The sequence below is a fragment of the Zea mays genome, chromosome 10, assembly GCF_902167145.1.
Source record: "Zea mays cultivar B73 chromosome 10, Zm-B73-REFERENCE-NAM-5.0, whole genome shotgun sequence".
Taxonomy (NCBI): domain Eukaryota; kingdom Viridiplantae; phylum Streptophyta; class Magnoliopsida; order Poales; family Poaceae; genus Zea; species Zea mays.
Window position 1 is genome coordinate 118,104,322 of NC_050105.1, and position 16,589 is coordinate 118,120,910.

At 45.0% G+C, this 16,589-nt stretch overlaps 1 protein-coding gene across 1 annotated transcript; it reads right to left on the reverse strand.

The window, feature by feature from the left end:
• Positions 1-9,357: 9,357 nt before the first annotated feature.
• Positions 9,358-15,409, reverse strand: LOC103641631 (G-type lectin S-receptor-like serine/threonine-protein kinase At2g19130). The gene has a single exon (XM_020546090.3). The coding sequence runs from the start codon at positions 11,839-11,841 to the stop codon at positions 9,433-9,435; it is 2,409 nt and encodes an 802-aa protein (XP_020401679.1). The 5' UTR covers positions 11,842-15,409; the 3' UTR covers positions 9,358-9,432.
• Positions 15,410-16,589: the final 1,180 nt, after the last annotated feature.

A 16,589-nucleotide genomic window follows, 5' to 3' on the forward strand; every position in this document is an offset into this window, starting at 1 on the left:
AAGTCTTGCCTTGTTTCTTACAATCACACCTTGATCATCTTGTTTGTTTCTGAACACCCACTTTGTTCCAATGATTCTTGCATCTTGTGGGGGCTTCTCTAGGGTCCAAACTTCGTTACGGGTGAAGTTGTTAAGTTCTTCATGCATGGCATTCACCCAGTCCGTCCTGTAGCGCCTCATCTATACAAGTAGGCTCAACACAAGAAACAAAGGAGTGATGTTCAATAAAAGAAGCATGTCTATGTGATCGAGTAATAACCCCTTGTGAAGGACTCCCGATGATTTGGTTTTGAGGATGAGCTTGAAGTAGTGATGAGTTTCTCCTGTCAACCACTTGGGAAGAAGATCCTGGAGCATCAACATCTTCGGCTTGTACCCTTGCTTGTTCATGAGAGACAAATGTATCTTCATTTGCATGCCTCTCATTTTTTTCATCATCTTGTGGTACATTTGATGAAGAAAACCTGTCAATGATTTGCACCTCTTCTTCATCTTCTTTTGGTTTGATAGCTCCAATAGGCATGTTCTTCATTGCTTCCCTAAGTGGCTCATCACCTACATCATCAAGATTTTCAAGTGCTCCTTGGGAGCCATTAGTCTCAGCAAATTCCACATCATATGTTTCTTCTACCACGCCAGTGGCATGGTTGAATACTCGATATGCTTTAGACTTTAATGAATAACCTAAAAGAAAACCAATATCACAACGTCTTTGAAACTTCCCTAGATGATGGCGTTTCTTGTAGATGTAGCATTTGCACCCAAACACCCGGAAGAAGGAGACGTCTGGCTTTTTCCCATTTAGCAGTTCATAGGGAGTCTTCGCAAGTAGCCGGTGAGGAAATAGCCTGTTTGATGCATAACAAGCAGTGTTGACAGCTTCGGCCCAAAACCTCTCCGGTGTGTTATACTCATCAATCATTGTTCTCGCAAGAGTGATCAAGGTCTTATTTTTCCTTTCAGCAACTCCATTTTGTTGAGGTGTGTATGTGACAGATACTTCATGCTTGATCCCAATTTCATCACAGTACTCATGAATGTTGGTGTTGTCAAATTCTTTGCCATTGTCACTTCTAATTTTCTTGATCTTGCAATCAAATTCATTTTGTGCTTTCTCGGCAAACTTCTTGAATATAGATGCAACTTCAGATTTGTCATGGAGAAAGAACACCCAAGTGTATCTTGAGAAGTCATCAACAATCACTAGACAGTAGAGGTTGCCACCGGCACTTACATAATTTGTAGGTCCAAATAAATCCATATGAAGTAGTTCCAGTGGCCTTGATGTTGACATGAAAGCTTTAGTAGGATGTGTATTAGCAACTTGCTTTCCAGCTTGACATGCACTGCATGACTTGTCTTTTTCAAACACCACATCCTTTAATCCTCTAACCATATCTTTCTTTAATACCTTCTTGAGTGTGCTCATCCCAACATGTGCAAGCCTCCTATGCCAAAGCCATCCAAGAGAAGCTTTGGTGAAGAGGCAAGTTCTTAAGTCTGCATCTTCTGAAGTGAAATCCACTAAGTAGAGGTTGTTGTATCTAAATCCCTTGAATACCATTGATTCATCATCCATCTTTGTTACAATAACCTCTGTTGGAGTGAATAAGCATTGAAGTCCAAGATCACAGAGTTGACCCACTGATAATAAATTGAAGCTTAAAGGTGCAACTAAGAGAACATTTGATATTGATAAATCATTTGAGATTGCCACCTTGCCAAGTCCTTGCACTTTTCCTTTTGAATTGTCTCCAAATGTGATTTTATCTTGACCATCAACATTCTCATCTAGTGAGGTGAACATCCGTGGGTTGCCTGTCATATGTTGTGTGCATCCACTGTCAATAACCCAATGGCTCCCACCGGTCTTGTAGTTCACCTACATCCACAGACAATTCAAGCTTGAGTTTTGAGGGCCCTATATTGCAAAGGATCAGTGACTCTCTCAATCAAGGACTTTGCAACCCAGATTTGTCTAGGTCTGCTCTTGTTTGGTGGACCTAGGAATGCTACTTTGACCTTTCCATTTGCAACCTTTCTTAGAACATAATGAGCATTGAAAGCAAATGGTCTTGAGTGCTTAGGCAAGGGAGTTGGTGGTTTGGCTTTGCAGTTGTGGGCAAAGTGACCTTCATTTCCACACTCAGAGCATTTGATAGGCCTGTGAGTCTGCTTTGGCTTGTATTGAGTGGTAGCTTTCTTTTGCACAAAAGCATTGTATCCAATACCACTCTTGTTGTTTTTCATGACAGTGTTCATAAGCAGCTCATTTTGGAGGTATTGACCCTTGTTGAACTTTTGCACACTTGTTGCAAGATGTTCATTTTCACTTTTTAGTTTCTTGACCTCATTTTAAGCCTTTGATTATCCACTGCCAACTCATTGTTGAAATCATTGTTCTCAATAGCAACCTTTCCTCTAGTAGTTGCATCAGTCAAGTAATTCTTCAATTTTTGGTTGTCTAAAGTCAGGACTTCAACTTTTTCAGTCAATTCAGCATGTAGACTAGTTTGCTCTTCTTGATTCAAATCATCACATGAGGTTGCTACATCAATCTTAACAACAGGGTTAATAGCCTCATGTGTTTTGCAAGATAAAAGTTCATTTTCAACAAGAAGATTGTCATGATCAAATTTAATTTGAGTATAGTCTTCCTTGATCTTTACTAGTCTATTTTGCAACTCCCTATTGGCTTCATTTAATTTGTCACATTTATCCTTAGCATCTTTTAGGGAGTTTGTGAGATCATTTACAGTTGATGACATAGTTTTATTTTCTTCTTTTATTTCATCACTAGCTTTTATAACTATGTCATATTTGGCATTCAAAGATTCATTTTCATTTTTCAACCTATCACATTTAGCTTTTGACTTTCTAATGATTTGAGTATATTCTTTAAGCAAGTCAGCTAGCTCATCATATGAAGGTGAAGCAAATTCCTCATCACTATCACTATCACTATCACTATCATCAACAATATTAATATCATTTTGTACCTTTCGTTCACCCCTAGCCATGAGGCATAGGTGAGAAGTCGATGATGGCGATGGTGGTGGTGAAGAGAAGTCCCCGGCGATGGCGGCAACTTTTTCATCATTCTCTTCTTCACTTGAAGAAGACCCACTTGATGATTCAATGTCGGTGAGCCAGTCACCAACAATATATGCCTTTCCATTCTTCTTCTTATGGAACCTCTTTTGCTTCCCATCCTTCTTCTTGAAGAATTTCTTTTCCTTCTTTTCATCATCGCTGTCATCTTCTTTCTTGCCCTTGAACTTATTCTTCTTGGGCTTGTTACATTGATGAGCAAGATGACCGAGCTCACCACAGTTGTAGCAGTCCATCTCAGAAATGGGCTTTCTTTTGTTGGAAAAGAATTTATTCTTTCTTGAATCAAATTTGATGCCTTCTCTATTTAGCTTCTTCAACATCTTGGTGGTCTTCCTTACCATCAAGGCAATGTTTGCATCAAGGTCATCATCACTTGAGGATTCTTCCTCAACTTGTATTTTTGCTTTTCCTTTTCTTTCATGATTTGCTTTCAGAGCCAAATCCTTTCTTTTGGAAGATGATTCTTCTTTGTCGTTGATGTGCATGTACATTTCATGGGCATTGATCTTTCCCAAAATCTGTGTAGGTGTGGTAACTGAAAGATCCATTTGATGTAGCACAGTGACAATGTGTCCATATTTGTCTATTGGGAGGACACTGAGAATCTTCCTCACAACATCCGGTTGTGAGATTTGAGTAAGCCCCAATCCATTAACTTCCTCTACAAGAATATTGAGACGTGAGTACATAGCATTTGCATTTTCATTAGCAAGCATTTCAAAAGAATTTAACTTTCGCATGGCTATGTGATATCTCTCCTCACGCTCACTTCTAGTTCCTTCGTGTAGAGCACAAATGTCCATCCACAAATCATGAGCATTTTTATGATTTCTTACTCTATTGAACACATCTTTGCAAAGGACTCTAAAAAGGGTGTTTTTGGCCTTAGCATTTCATTTCTCATAATTGAACTCATCGCCTACAAGATTTGTGGGATCTCTAGGTTCGGGGAATCCTTGTGTGGCGGCTTTATAGACACCAATGTCTATAGCCTCTAAGTATGCTTCCATACGAATTTTCCAATAAGGAAAATCGTCACCATCAAAAACAGGAGGAGGTCCATCCCCACCGGACATCGTAACTCTAGCGGTTAAGCTAATCTACGAGCAACAAGGCTCTGATACCAATTGAAAGGATCACGATGCCCAAGAGGGGGGGGGGGGGGGTGAATTGGGCTTTTCTAAAAATCAACACTAATTAAAACCTAAGCAAGAGCTAAGCAAGAGCCCAACTTCACCCCAACAACTAGCACTAAGAATATAATACTAGAAATGCAACAATGCTAAGACAATACTTCAAATACTTGCTAAACAAATACACAATGTAAAGTGCTTGAATTAAGTGCGGAATGTAAAGCAAGGTTTAGAAGACTCCTCCAATTTTTCCCGAGGTATCGAAGAGTCGGCACTCTCCACTAGTCCTCGTTGGAGCACCCGCGCAAGGGTATCGCTCCCCCTTGGTCCTCACAAGAACCAAGTGCTCACTACGAGATGATCCTTTGCCACTCCGGCGCGGTGGATCCCTCGAGACCGCTTACAAACTTGAGTCGGGTCACCAACAAGATCTTCACGGTGATCACCGAGCTCCCAACGCCACCAAGCCGTCTAGGTGATGCCGATCACCAAGAGTAACAAGCCGTAGACTTTCGCTTGACCAAGACAAGCCTAATGCAAGTGGTGTGTGCTCTAGGTGGCTCTCGCTAGCGCTAATGAGGAACAAACGCGGATTAAGATTCTCTAATCTCCTCACTAGGATTTTGGTGCTTGCAATGCTCTAGCAATGTGCTGGAATAAATGTTGAGTGCAAGACATTGAATATGGTGGGTGGAAGGGGTATAAATAGCCCTCACCCACCAACTAGCCGTTACAGGCAACTTTCTGCGCACTGGCGCACCAGACAGTCCGGTGTGCCACCGGTGCGCCAACGGTCGTTTCCAACGGCTAGTTCTGACAGCTAGCCGTTGGACTCATGGCACACCGGACAATGAACAATCACTGTCCGGTGCACACCGGACAATGAACAATCACTGTCCGGTGCACACCGGACAGTCCGGTGCGATGTCCGGTGCGCTGTCCGGTGCACCACTAAAATTCATCTCTGAAACCTGCACTCTCGGGTTTCTGGGTGGAGAAGGACCTTCCTCGGGCTAGCCAGGCCCCACCTGGCAGAGGGTGCACCGGACAGTCCGATGCACACCGGACAGTCCGGTGCCCCTAGGGCCAGAAACCCTAACTCTTGTTTTTCAGCTGATTTTCAAATCGGTTTTCGTTCTAACTTGTGAGTGAGTTCTAGAGTGACACCTAGCACTGTATGTGAGTGTGATTGTGCACCAACACTACACTAGAACTCTCTTGGTCAAACTACTCATCGACAACCCCTCTTTATAGTACGGCTAAAAGAGAATAAAAGACCTAACTAAATCGTGAGTGTCCACATCTCCTTGACACTCGGACTTCGTAGACCTTCACCTTTTGTTTCGTCATTTTAGCCGTCGCTTCGAGTTCTTATCTCCGGGATTGTTTTCACTGTTGTAGTACTTCTACCTGTCATGCGACCTAACTTACCATTTGTCTCTGCAAAACATACGTTAGTCACATATAATATTACGTTGTCATTAATCACTAAAACCAACCAGGGGCCTAGATGCTTTCATAGGGGATACAAGCCGGTCGGGATAGGGAGAGGTTCCCAAGCCCTGGTGATTGAGGCAACTGCCAATATCGCTGCGGCGGATGAAAACTGGTGTAGTGTTCTCCTCCCTGAATGAAGCCCTGGGCTCCTCCTTTTATAGCCTCAAGGAGGGATCCCTAGCATACCATGATTTGTCGTGTATGGGAAGGGAGATGAGTCCGAAACCCTATAGCATACATGACCATCGGCATGGCCTTCATACTTGCTGTTGACTTGAACCAGAGGCGGACATCCGGTCCCTGTTTTTGCATCTTTGACCGAGCAGAGAGCTGAGGCCAGGGTCCGGGGCTCAAACGCGTACCCGAGCCTGTCTGATGGAGGTGCTCTCTGAGTCACAGTTGTTGACACAATGATAAGTATGGTGAAAAACACATGGTAATCCATCCCGTATGACATAAGCAGACTTGACGTAGGCCTTGTAGCCATTTCGTTGCCGACAGCCTTCACAGAGGAGTTGGTGACGACCTTCGGGCAATGTTATCTAGGCCGAGGCCAGGCTCGGGCGAGACGAAGATTTCTCCCAAGGCCTTGGTTGAGCCTGCCTTGGGGCATGTAGTCGTACAGAGAGGGGTTAGTACAGTTTGTCGGAGTGGCCTCATGTGGGATTCGCGGGGAGTTGTTGCCGGGGTAGTTGGTCGAAGCCGAGCTTGGGTGAGGCAGAGTTTTCTCCAAGGTGTGGCGGAGTTTCATCCTAAGGGTGAGACCATGCTCTATCGTACGTACGTCTCATCCAGAGTTGTTTGAGCACAACATACGGTGTGGGGGAGCAGTGGCCGTTATTACTGGACGTGCATCATCGTAGTTGGTGAAATTGGATGGGATCGTGGTCCCGTCGCTCCCTTTTTGACTGCAGCGTCACGTGGGGGTAGGTATTTGCATTAAATGGTCATGTCTTCGCAGTTTCCGTGACCTTTGACTGAGATCGGGCTCGGGGTTGTCCTCCTGTCCGAGACGGGCTCGGGCGAGGCGGAAACTGCCATTCCGTGAAGAGGGGACCTTGGGCGGGACGAGGATTTTCCCGAGTGCTCCCCTCGTCCGAGGACATGCTCGGGCGAGGAGGAGTTTTGAGCGACCGCCGAACCGCGTCTCGGGCGGATCGTGGCTCATCCTTTCTTGACCTCGAGGAATGTGTCTTATGATCTTTTTTGGTAGTTAGGCGTTAAGTGGGTTTAGGGGTATAACCTGGGTACTCCTAATTATAATACCCGACACGTATATTTATAGAGTAAATAATGAAGTATAATTGTTTTCATGACTTTTGATAGTTTGACTGTACCGTGATTGTACAACAATTTTTTACCTAGGTTGATAGCATCATCTCTAATTGTTTCAACAGGGACCTAGGGTCAAGCATTTCTATTTTGTGGAGATAAGTTATGTAGAGCCCTTCGAACAACTAGTATCAAGGAAGGCCTAGCTGGTAGTAGCCATCCATTGGTAGCACTTGTTTGCAGCGGGTGCTGGTGTGGCTGCTTCCTACAACCCACTCTTACAAACTACTCCCTCCACCCAAATTAAAATTGGTTATATTTGAATATAGACATATAAGAGCTACAACGACTAATATTTTGGGACGTAGAGAGTAGTATACTATTACTGCACAAACAACAATTGCTGTTGTAAAATAGCTGCTGCTCCTGCATTGTGGTTTCAACGGTGATAGTGCCTATCGGGCCTGGTATTTTGTGCTGTAAGTAGGTGTAGTTAGGGACGTCCATAAACTTCGCGTAGCACGACCTTCCCAGGATGGCATAGTAGGTTCCCCGGAATCCAAATACTTCGAAGGCCAGCATCTTCGTCCTAAAGTTGGACGATGTACCAAAAGTAATGGGTAGCTCGACTCGCTCGAGCAGCGTTGCTTGCCTTCCCAGCACAATGCCATGGAAGGTCCCCCCATCGAAGGATGTCTTGGCCGAGGCCCATGGCATCGAACGTGGCGGAGTAGAGAATGTTGAGTACGCTTCCCACATCCATCAGAATCTTCGACAATCGCTTCGATCCGATGATGGGGTTCACGATGAGCGGGTATCACCCGGGTCGGGGGACATGCTTCGGATGATCAGAGCGGTCGAAGGTAATAGTGTGGTCAGACCAGTCAAGGAAAGACAAGACTGCCTGCCAAACATGGAATACTTCACGCCGCTCGAGTTTTCGACGTCTCCTAGACATTTAGGTAGTGTTTGGTTGAGGAGACAAGTAGAACAGAGCCGTTCCATCTCTGATTCTAGGAACGGAGCCGCTCTGTTTTGTGTTTGGTAATCTGGAACGGAGCGGCTCTGTTTTTTGTTTGGTTGCAGAGTGAACGGGACGGAGCGTGATTGTGAGAGCGGGATGGGAACGGAGCGGCTCCGTCCGGTTGATTTTTTGGAGCGGAATGGTTCCGAATCTGAGGAGAATATTTCCTAATTAGAGCCATTCCGTTCTAATTACTTTGTAACCAAACAGCAACAAAACTGGGACAGAACGACTCCGTTATACTTGACTCTTCAACCAAACACTACCTTAGTAGTCGGGCCCGCCGAAGATCAACAAACATCTGGTCTCGTCGAGAAAAGTGGGGCCTTTCCCTTCCTGCCCATCGTCTCTCTCCGAGGCTTGGGACCCTCCCAGACGATGCGTATTTGTCTAGACTATTTCCTAGGCGAACTCCAACGAAATCTCGTGAGATATCCAAAGAACCCCGAAAGAAATCAGGACTACAACTCAAATTGATCTAATCTCGGACTGTTTAGGCTAACACGCCAGACTGTCCGGACTCGGACAGTACATGCTACCATATAAACTCAAGCCAAGAGTCCAAACTAGTCTAAATCCCGTGTCCTTAAGGCCTGTTCGGTTGACATGGAATGGAGGACCGAAATTATTCCTGCTCATATTGCTTCTCTAATTTGTATATGTTTTGATCAACAGAAACAATTCTTGGTGTATTCTTGTAGAAACGAACGGGCCCTTATGTGTTTACTTTCTGTTCTTTAATCTCTTGATTACTCCATATAAACTTATTGCTAAAAATCCTCGACAGTTGGGCGCGGCAGGTATGAAAACACGGTGATCGTATCGATGGCGGCAATCTTCACTCTGAGGCAGGAGATCACAATCGACAGCCTTAAGTTTGTCAGCAATAACGCTGAGAGCTCCGAAGAACTGAACATATGCTTCAGTTGACTTTTGCAAAAGGAATAAATTAAGCTCCGACCGGCAAGTTTGGCCCCAAATGTTACCTTCCCAAAGATCATGCCATAAGAAACAGGTAGCGTCATTTTCCAGAGATATCAAGCAGTATCCTCGAACTGTGTCTGCAGTTCAATTTGAGAATATCATGTATATACAACGTACATCAACATTCTTTAGAGGACATCTGCTATATATATATATATATATATATATATATATATATATATATATATATATATATATATATATATATATATATATATATATATATATATATATATATATATATATATATATATATATATATATATATATATATATATATATATATATATATAGATTGACCCAGATTACGCTCATGCATACAAGTAATTTATGTGAATTGCAGTGGATTGAGATATCGCATTCAATAATCCACATGGATTAACAACAAAACGAACAAGCCCTAAAGCATCAAGGCGATCCACCAGCGATAGCATGAAGGAATGTTGGCATGGGAGGCATATCAGGCTCAGACAGGCCTTCGAGAAACTGTACCACCTCAACCATTGTAGGGCGATCATACTCATTATCCTGAACGCACCAACACGCAACTCTGCAGACTCTTTCAACGTCGTCTAGGTTGACATCGCCGCCCAAGCTTGCATCCACAAGGCTTCCGACGCCTCCGTTGAGAAGCTTGTCCACGACCTGCACAGGGAAACAACACTTGGCATGGCAACAATCACCGTCGGTGGAAGCTTCTCTGCCGGCGTTCCTCCTTCCCGATACGATATCCAGCAAAACCATGCCGTAGCTGTAAACATCGACCTTCGATGTGATGGCTGTTCCGCTGATCCATTCAGGGGCGAGGTACCCAACAGTTCCTCTCATCGTAGTCAGGACGCGGCTGAAATCCCTCCCGAGAAACTTGGCCATTCCGAAGTCCGCGATCTTCGGAACGAAGGACGCGTCGAGAAGTATGTTCTGCGGCTTGATGTCACAGTGTATGATGCAGTCTCGGCAGCTATGGTGCAGGTACGCTATGCCTCTGGCAACACCGAGAGCTATCTGATACCTGATGTCCCAGCGCAAACCGGTGGTGCCACCGCCATGCGCGCTCTGGTGGAACAGGTGGAAGTCGAGGGAACGGTTCGGCATGTGCTCGTAGACAAGGAGTCTCCTGTCACCTTCGCAGCAGAACCCGACGAGTTTAACCAAGTTGACATGCTGGATGATGCCTATTGAGCTCACCTCGGACCTGAACTGCTTCTCTCCCTGGTGGGCGCCGTCTAGCCTCTTCACGGCTATGGCGACCGACTCACCTAGGCACCCCTTAAATACGGAGCCGAAGCCACCCGTGCCTAGCTTCTCCGAGAAATTGTTAGTTGCGCGTTTTATATCAGCGTACCTGAATGCGATGATCCCGATGCCACCCTGGTCGCTGTCCGCCGGATGACTACTGCTTCGCCTCCAGATCATCATCACAATTAGAGAGACCAACACTAGGGTGATCACAGTGGCAGTGCTTACGCCCACAGCAACACTTACACCGGTGACCATTCCATGTCTATGGCGGTCTTGCCAGCTTTGGACCTCTTTCGCGGCAAGGCGAAGGTAGAGAGTCTCGCCAGTGTCATCATCAGCTGCTACATTGGTTAGGTCGTCGTGCCACAGAGAGCAACCGCCTTGGCCGTAGGAATATGCAGTGCAAGAGCAGCTACTCAAACAAGATCCCTCACATGATTCCGCGCTTGTAGCGTTCTGCAGACCCATGCCATTACTGGGCAGCCTACTAAATGGCATGGGATAGAACTTATCTGTCATGCTTGTCGCGTTGCAATCCAATGGAGTGTCTCTGATGCACCCGCCAGCCCTGTCCTCCATTTCCCAGTCCTCAGGCGACCTTACAGAGAATCCCTTCATGCAGGAGCACAACGGACCTGCGTTGTTAGAGCAGATCCCGTAGGCTCCACAGACAGCATAGACATCACATTTGCTTCTTGGAGAGTAGCTGAACGTGATCCAGTCGTTTCTGTCCCAGTCCCATACGCGCACCTTCCATTGGCCAGAGACATCTAGCACGACCTGAAACGCTGTGCTCTCGTTCACCAAGGTGTAGGAGAAGTAGAACTCTGGGCCACTGGTAACGAACATATACTTGCAGTAACGAGGACCCGACATCTCCGGTATTGCGTCGAAGTATCTGCCGTTCCACTCACCGGAGGACCAGTACTCCGTAGATCTCCATGAGAGCCTCATGCTCTCATCAAGGGCGCCAGGACCTAGGCCCATGGAATAAACACCAGGAGCTTGGTCGTTCGAATTCCTTCTTGAAACAAAACGGCGGTCCAGACCGGTGACCTTGTTTCTGCCCAGCTTCGCACCGGGCAGCAGGGTGTCGGTTGGGTGGTCGAAGCTCTGCCAGAATACGTCCGAGGAGTTGGAGGAGCTCCGCAGGACAAGGTTCCCGTCGGCCAACAGAACAGCGACGACGACGGTGGTGTTGGCCGTGATGTTGGCCTGGGTAGACCACCAGACCTTGGTGCCGTCGTCGGCTATGATGACCAGGTTGCCGTCGTCGGAGATCATGAGCTCCGGCGAAGCAGGGCTGGAGACCGGATTGTCCCCGTTGGCGCTCCACACGGGTGTCAGCTTGGGGACTTTGTGGAACCATATTCCAAGATACGAGTTGGAGGCGTTGTGCGTGGGATTGTTGCTGTTGGTCTCGAAGAAGCCGAGTGCGTACTTGCCGTTGCTGGAGACAAGCCTCGCGTCTCCGGCCAGCGAACCACCGCGCGAGAGTGTATCTGTCGCTGCCGAGCATGTAGGAGTGTGCAGCAGGGAGAAAAGGATGCCGCAAAGAGCGGCAAGGAGATGCATGACGGGAGAAGTGTATCAGGAGATGATCGAGATATCAATGGGAGAACTGGAGTTTGTTTGCTCCTGAGCTGCAGAATGCAAGGGACGAGGTCGGTTTTTTTATATATAAAATCCAGGGAGCCCACACCACCCATCCACATCCACCTCTCATTTCTTCTTTACCCTGGTTGGAGGTAAGACGGTCCATCATTGCAGCTACTTGCAGATCCAAGTTGCATGACTTCACGAGAAAAGGAAAGGAAAGTAATTAAAAGATTAATCAGTTTCATATTCCTAACCAATGTTTGCATGCTTCCGTCAGGCAAATAAGAATATTAACATAATCCTACATACTAATGGTTCTTGTTGAGCACCTAATCTCGCACCACCCAACAGTCTGGTGGGAAAGGTCCGAACAGTTCAACCCCAAACTGCTCAGAATTACATCAGTTCGGGTTGAGTCCTGATTTATTGCGGATTTTTTTTGGATATCTTGTGAAATTTTGTTTGATTTCACCAAGTAAAGGTATATAGGATATAGCCGATTGGAGCACCATCAATCGAACCAAAACAACAATATTCTTTTATTTACTTTTTTGTTCTTAGATTAGATCTAGTTTTAGTCCTAGTTGTAGCTTCTTCACCTCTCTTCGGCTTTACATCGACTTGAGGCGCTTTGGATGGTCTCTTGACTCTAAAGCATTCCTAAAACCCCTCTTCCCCAACGGAGTCCCTCCTAGAAGGCAGTATCTAGGTTCTTCCTGAGTTTACGGTGTTTCAAACCAGCTCTGACAAGTAAATTTATTTGTGTGCGTTCTAGGTCCAGATGTGTGCTTAGTGAGCGCAAGATTTATACTGCTTATGGCAAAACGTCCCTACATCCAATCTTTGGTGGCTTACGCTACCGGCACCTTGTTGCTCAATGCTCGTAGTAGGGGTTACAAGCGAGCGAGAGAGGGAGGAGGCTCTCAAGTTTCTTATGCGTGGTGTGGCCTAAGGACTACGAATCTGGTGCTCGCTACCTAGCTAAGCCTTGGTTGTCGTGGCGGTGTGCTCCTTGGCTTCGACCTCCGTAGTCATTCGTGTGCTTTGGCGTGGTCGTCTGTGGTCTGCATGAGTGTTCTCCTTGTTCTCGGCCGATCCTCTCCTTTTTATAGGCTAAGGTGGGTGTCGGTTACCGGTAGCTTCTCAGGAAAGGAGCTACTGCGTCGTGGCAAAACGAGTCGTTCTACCTTGGTAAAGTCGTACTTGTCGGCATTCGTCTCGGTCGTCTTCTCTGGCCTTGCTCTTTAAGACTAGCTGCGCGTGAATGGCGAAGAGCTCCAGCACCATCATTACTATCTCTGCGACACGCCGACCCTAGCCTTTGTTGCATGGGTCTCAACGTAGCTCATTTTGTTGCGGGTCCTGTAGATGACTAGTGCATTCAGGCCTAGGCTTGATAGGCAATTCTGAACCACAAGCGGATCAGGTCCTTTGGATCTATGGTAGCTAGGGTTTGATGAAGGCAAAGGCGTTGGCTTCTTGTCGACCCCTAGACATAGTTAATATGATGGTTCTCTCGTGACCGTGGCCTTAACCATAAGTTCGTTTGCGTCTTCAATCATGGCATGGGCCTTACCGTAAAAGAGGAAAAGATAAGCTCTAACTCAGCCGTGCAAGGCTTAAAAATTTGCTTATTCCACTCCTAAACTTTTTTTTGGCCTTGTTGCGTCTTAGAGCTTGAGGCGGTCAATGGGTAGCCACCAGGGTAAAACTTCTCGCTCGGGAAGTGACTGTTTTCGACAAAATTTCTCGTTATCAGTCTGGTCCGAAATTTAAAAACCGGTCCAATTTTTTTATGTATTTTGATTTGGAATTTGAAAATGTAAAAGTCAAACTTTGGTCAACAAAACGGTTTTGAAAAATACAAAAAGGAATTGTAATCCGCACTCGACCGTGTCGCTTAAGGCAAACACAGATTATTGGTCTAGGCGTGAGTGAGTGTGTGACTGGTAAAAGGAGTTTGGCGGTTAACTCGCCAACTCAAGCTACGTAGGCGACGGTGAGGCTGGGGTTAGGAGTAAACGTTTCCTCTTACGTTCGATCGCTTGTGTATGGGGCCATGCAATGGTCGGCTCCGCACGTCAGTGACTCATCTGCAGCTACGTCCACGGTGGTAAGTGCAGAGGGACAAGACAACAACCATGATATATGTTGATCTCATAATACGACAATCATGTATTCATGTTTGTCAAACACATCCTAATGATACGTGCACCTGTATTCCAATGCAAGGCTAAGTTTAATACTCCTTCCGTCCCAAAATATAATTCGTTTCAGACTATATATATAATATTAACTTATGAATATGGTTTGTATGTATGTTTATATTTATTATCATTCATTCGAATGTGGACGAAAAAGTAGGCTAAAAAGAATTATGTTTCAGGACGGTGAGTATTTGCTTGATGCCGGCCAGGGTCTGCTATCTTTTTGTTCTTGTTCGAAAAAAGAATGCCCCGAACAATCTTTCAGATCCATGGTTTGAAATGGGTGGTGTAGTACTTTTGTTCTGTTCTGAGCTGTGACTGCCGGCGAAGATGAGCGCCATGCGTCTGCATGCCTCACTGGTTCCATTTTCCTAGTCACTGCTTGGACTCTCAGACTATGATTTATTTCCTGTTACCATCGATTTGGTCATCAGTGCTACCACTAAAGGTAGTGCAATAGATCATGCTATCAATTTACAAATGGGAGCCGGAGGAAAAAAACAGGACACGTTTTGTCGGATACAGAACCAGAGGGCAAACGGACAGATCTGACTGATGACTAGCACTGATAAGAAATGTTGTGAATCCGAGGATTATAATAAGGTTGGTAGGGCTTCTTTGCAAACAGTTTTATCTAAGAATCTAGAGAAGTCGTAGAAGCCAAGGTGGCTTGACTCTTCTCTTACAAAAAAAGGCTTCTCCTCTAGAGTTTTTTCACAGGGTAGGATTCAATTCAGCCAAGAAGCCAGAGCTAAAGTGTCTCAAAAGTCTTTCCAGAGGAACCGTAAGTCTTTCGCTCAACCAGTGAGACAACCAACCATATACTATTATACTCTATCCTTCCATATCATTTGCCATTTTAGCTGATCTCACATACTAATGCTAACAAGGACTGAGGAGCAACGAGAATAAACAAGTGGAAAAGAACTGCATCCTATTACTTATCGTCTTAGACTATGTCTAGCATACGATTGTACAAAATATAGTTTTGTACTGTAAAAAAAAACTCGGCCAAAGAGTGAAAAACCGCCCTCCTAGTATTCCATATAAGAAGAGACTGAAACAATGGTTCCAGCCGAGAAAATTCCCGAATCCTGGCCCCATCACTGACGAGCCGGCGTCAACTGTCCACTCTGCAACGGCCCAACCGGAGGGTGTCGCACAGGACATCGTAACCCGAGAGCGGATGGAGCACAACAATGAGATTTTTTTAATCAAGCCTGAAAATTCACTCCCGATAGAAATCGAACCCAGGACTTGGAGGTGCTACTCGAAAGTCCTTAACCGTTAGGCTAGATGCCCTTTCGCATAGTTTTGTACTGTATATAGCACTACATACAGAGTGGAGTTTGAATTATAAGGTACGATGAAAAATGAGATAGGAAAGGAGTTAGAGATAGCCTTGTCCAGCCAACTAAACAGTAGGGTGCATTCCCATGCCATGCTAGTTAGAGAAGCAGGTCGTAGTAGTTGTCTCGTTGTACATTCCTTGTATGTATCTATCTAGGTCCAACTATAGGTCCAATTAATGGTTCCGATCAAACTTACTATGTAATGGTCGTGCAATTAAACTATCAGAAGTTATGAAAAATTATTATTTATATATGCACTTTATTATTTACTCTATCAATATATCAGAGTTCATGTTTTAATTCATCTTATGTTAAGAGATATAGAAAGAAAAGTTCCATCCAATAAAAATGGCTAAAAATGATAGAATTTTCTTTTTTATATCTTTTAACCTAAGATGAATTAGAACTTGAAATTTGGTATATTAGTAGAGTAAAAAATAAAGTATAATTATAATTAAAACTTAAAATTTGATATATTAGTAGAGTAAATAATAAATTATAATCATAATTATTTTATGATTTTTGTTAGTTTGATTGTACAACAGTTTTTACCTAAGTTGATATCCTCATATCTAATTGTTCCAATAGGACTCCAGGTTCGGACATTTCTATTTATGGAGAGAAGCGATGTTGTTTTAAGGTGCATCATCTGCAAAATCCTTGCCACAACAAGAAAAAGAGTGGTGTCTTGCATCAAGGGACGATGAGCACCCATAATCACAAGGAGAGTGGAAGTGGCCAGTGCGAATCTAGAATATATTGTTAGAATGTTCTATACACCAGCTGATTAATAGAAATCAGAGTCGAGTTAATCCTAACTAACTTCCTAACTACCCGCCCTTGATGCAGGGGCAACCTAACCATGGTTCCATCCCTAGGGCCACCGAGCACCACATTAAATAGAGGATTAGGGCTAGCAGGTTAAGCTAACGCTAATCGCTCGCCCAAAACCCTAATTATACATCCAAAAATAGAGGCTCCCATCGCCTAGGCACTCAATGTGACCGAAAGAGTGTTGACCCATGGCATCACAAGACTCCAGCGTGCCAATGGCGTCTATCCTCAACCCTCCTCCACTGCAGGCGAATGACAGCGGTAATCAAGGCGGCGGTGGTGACCCTGCTCCTCCTCCACCGCGCCAAGATCAATCCTCACCGCTACAAGG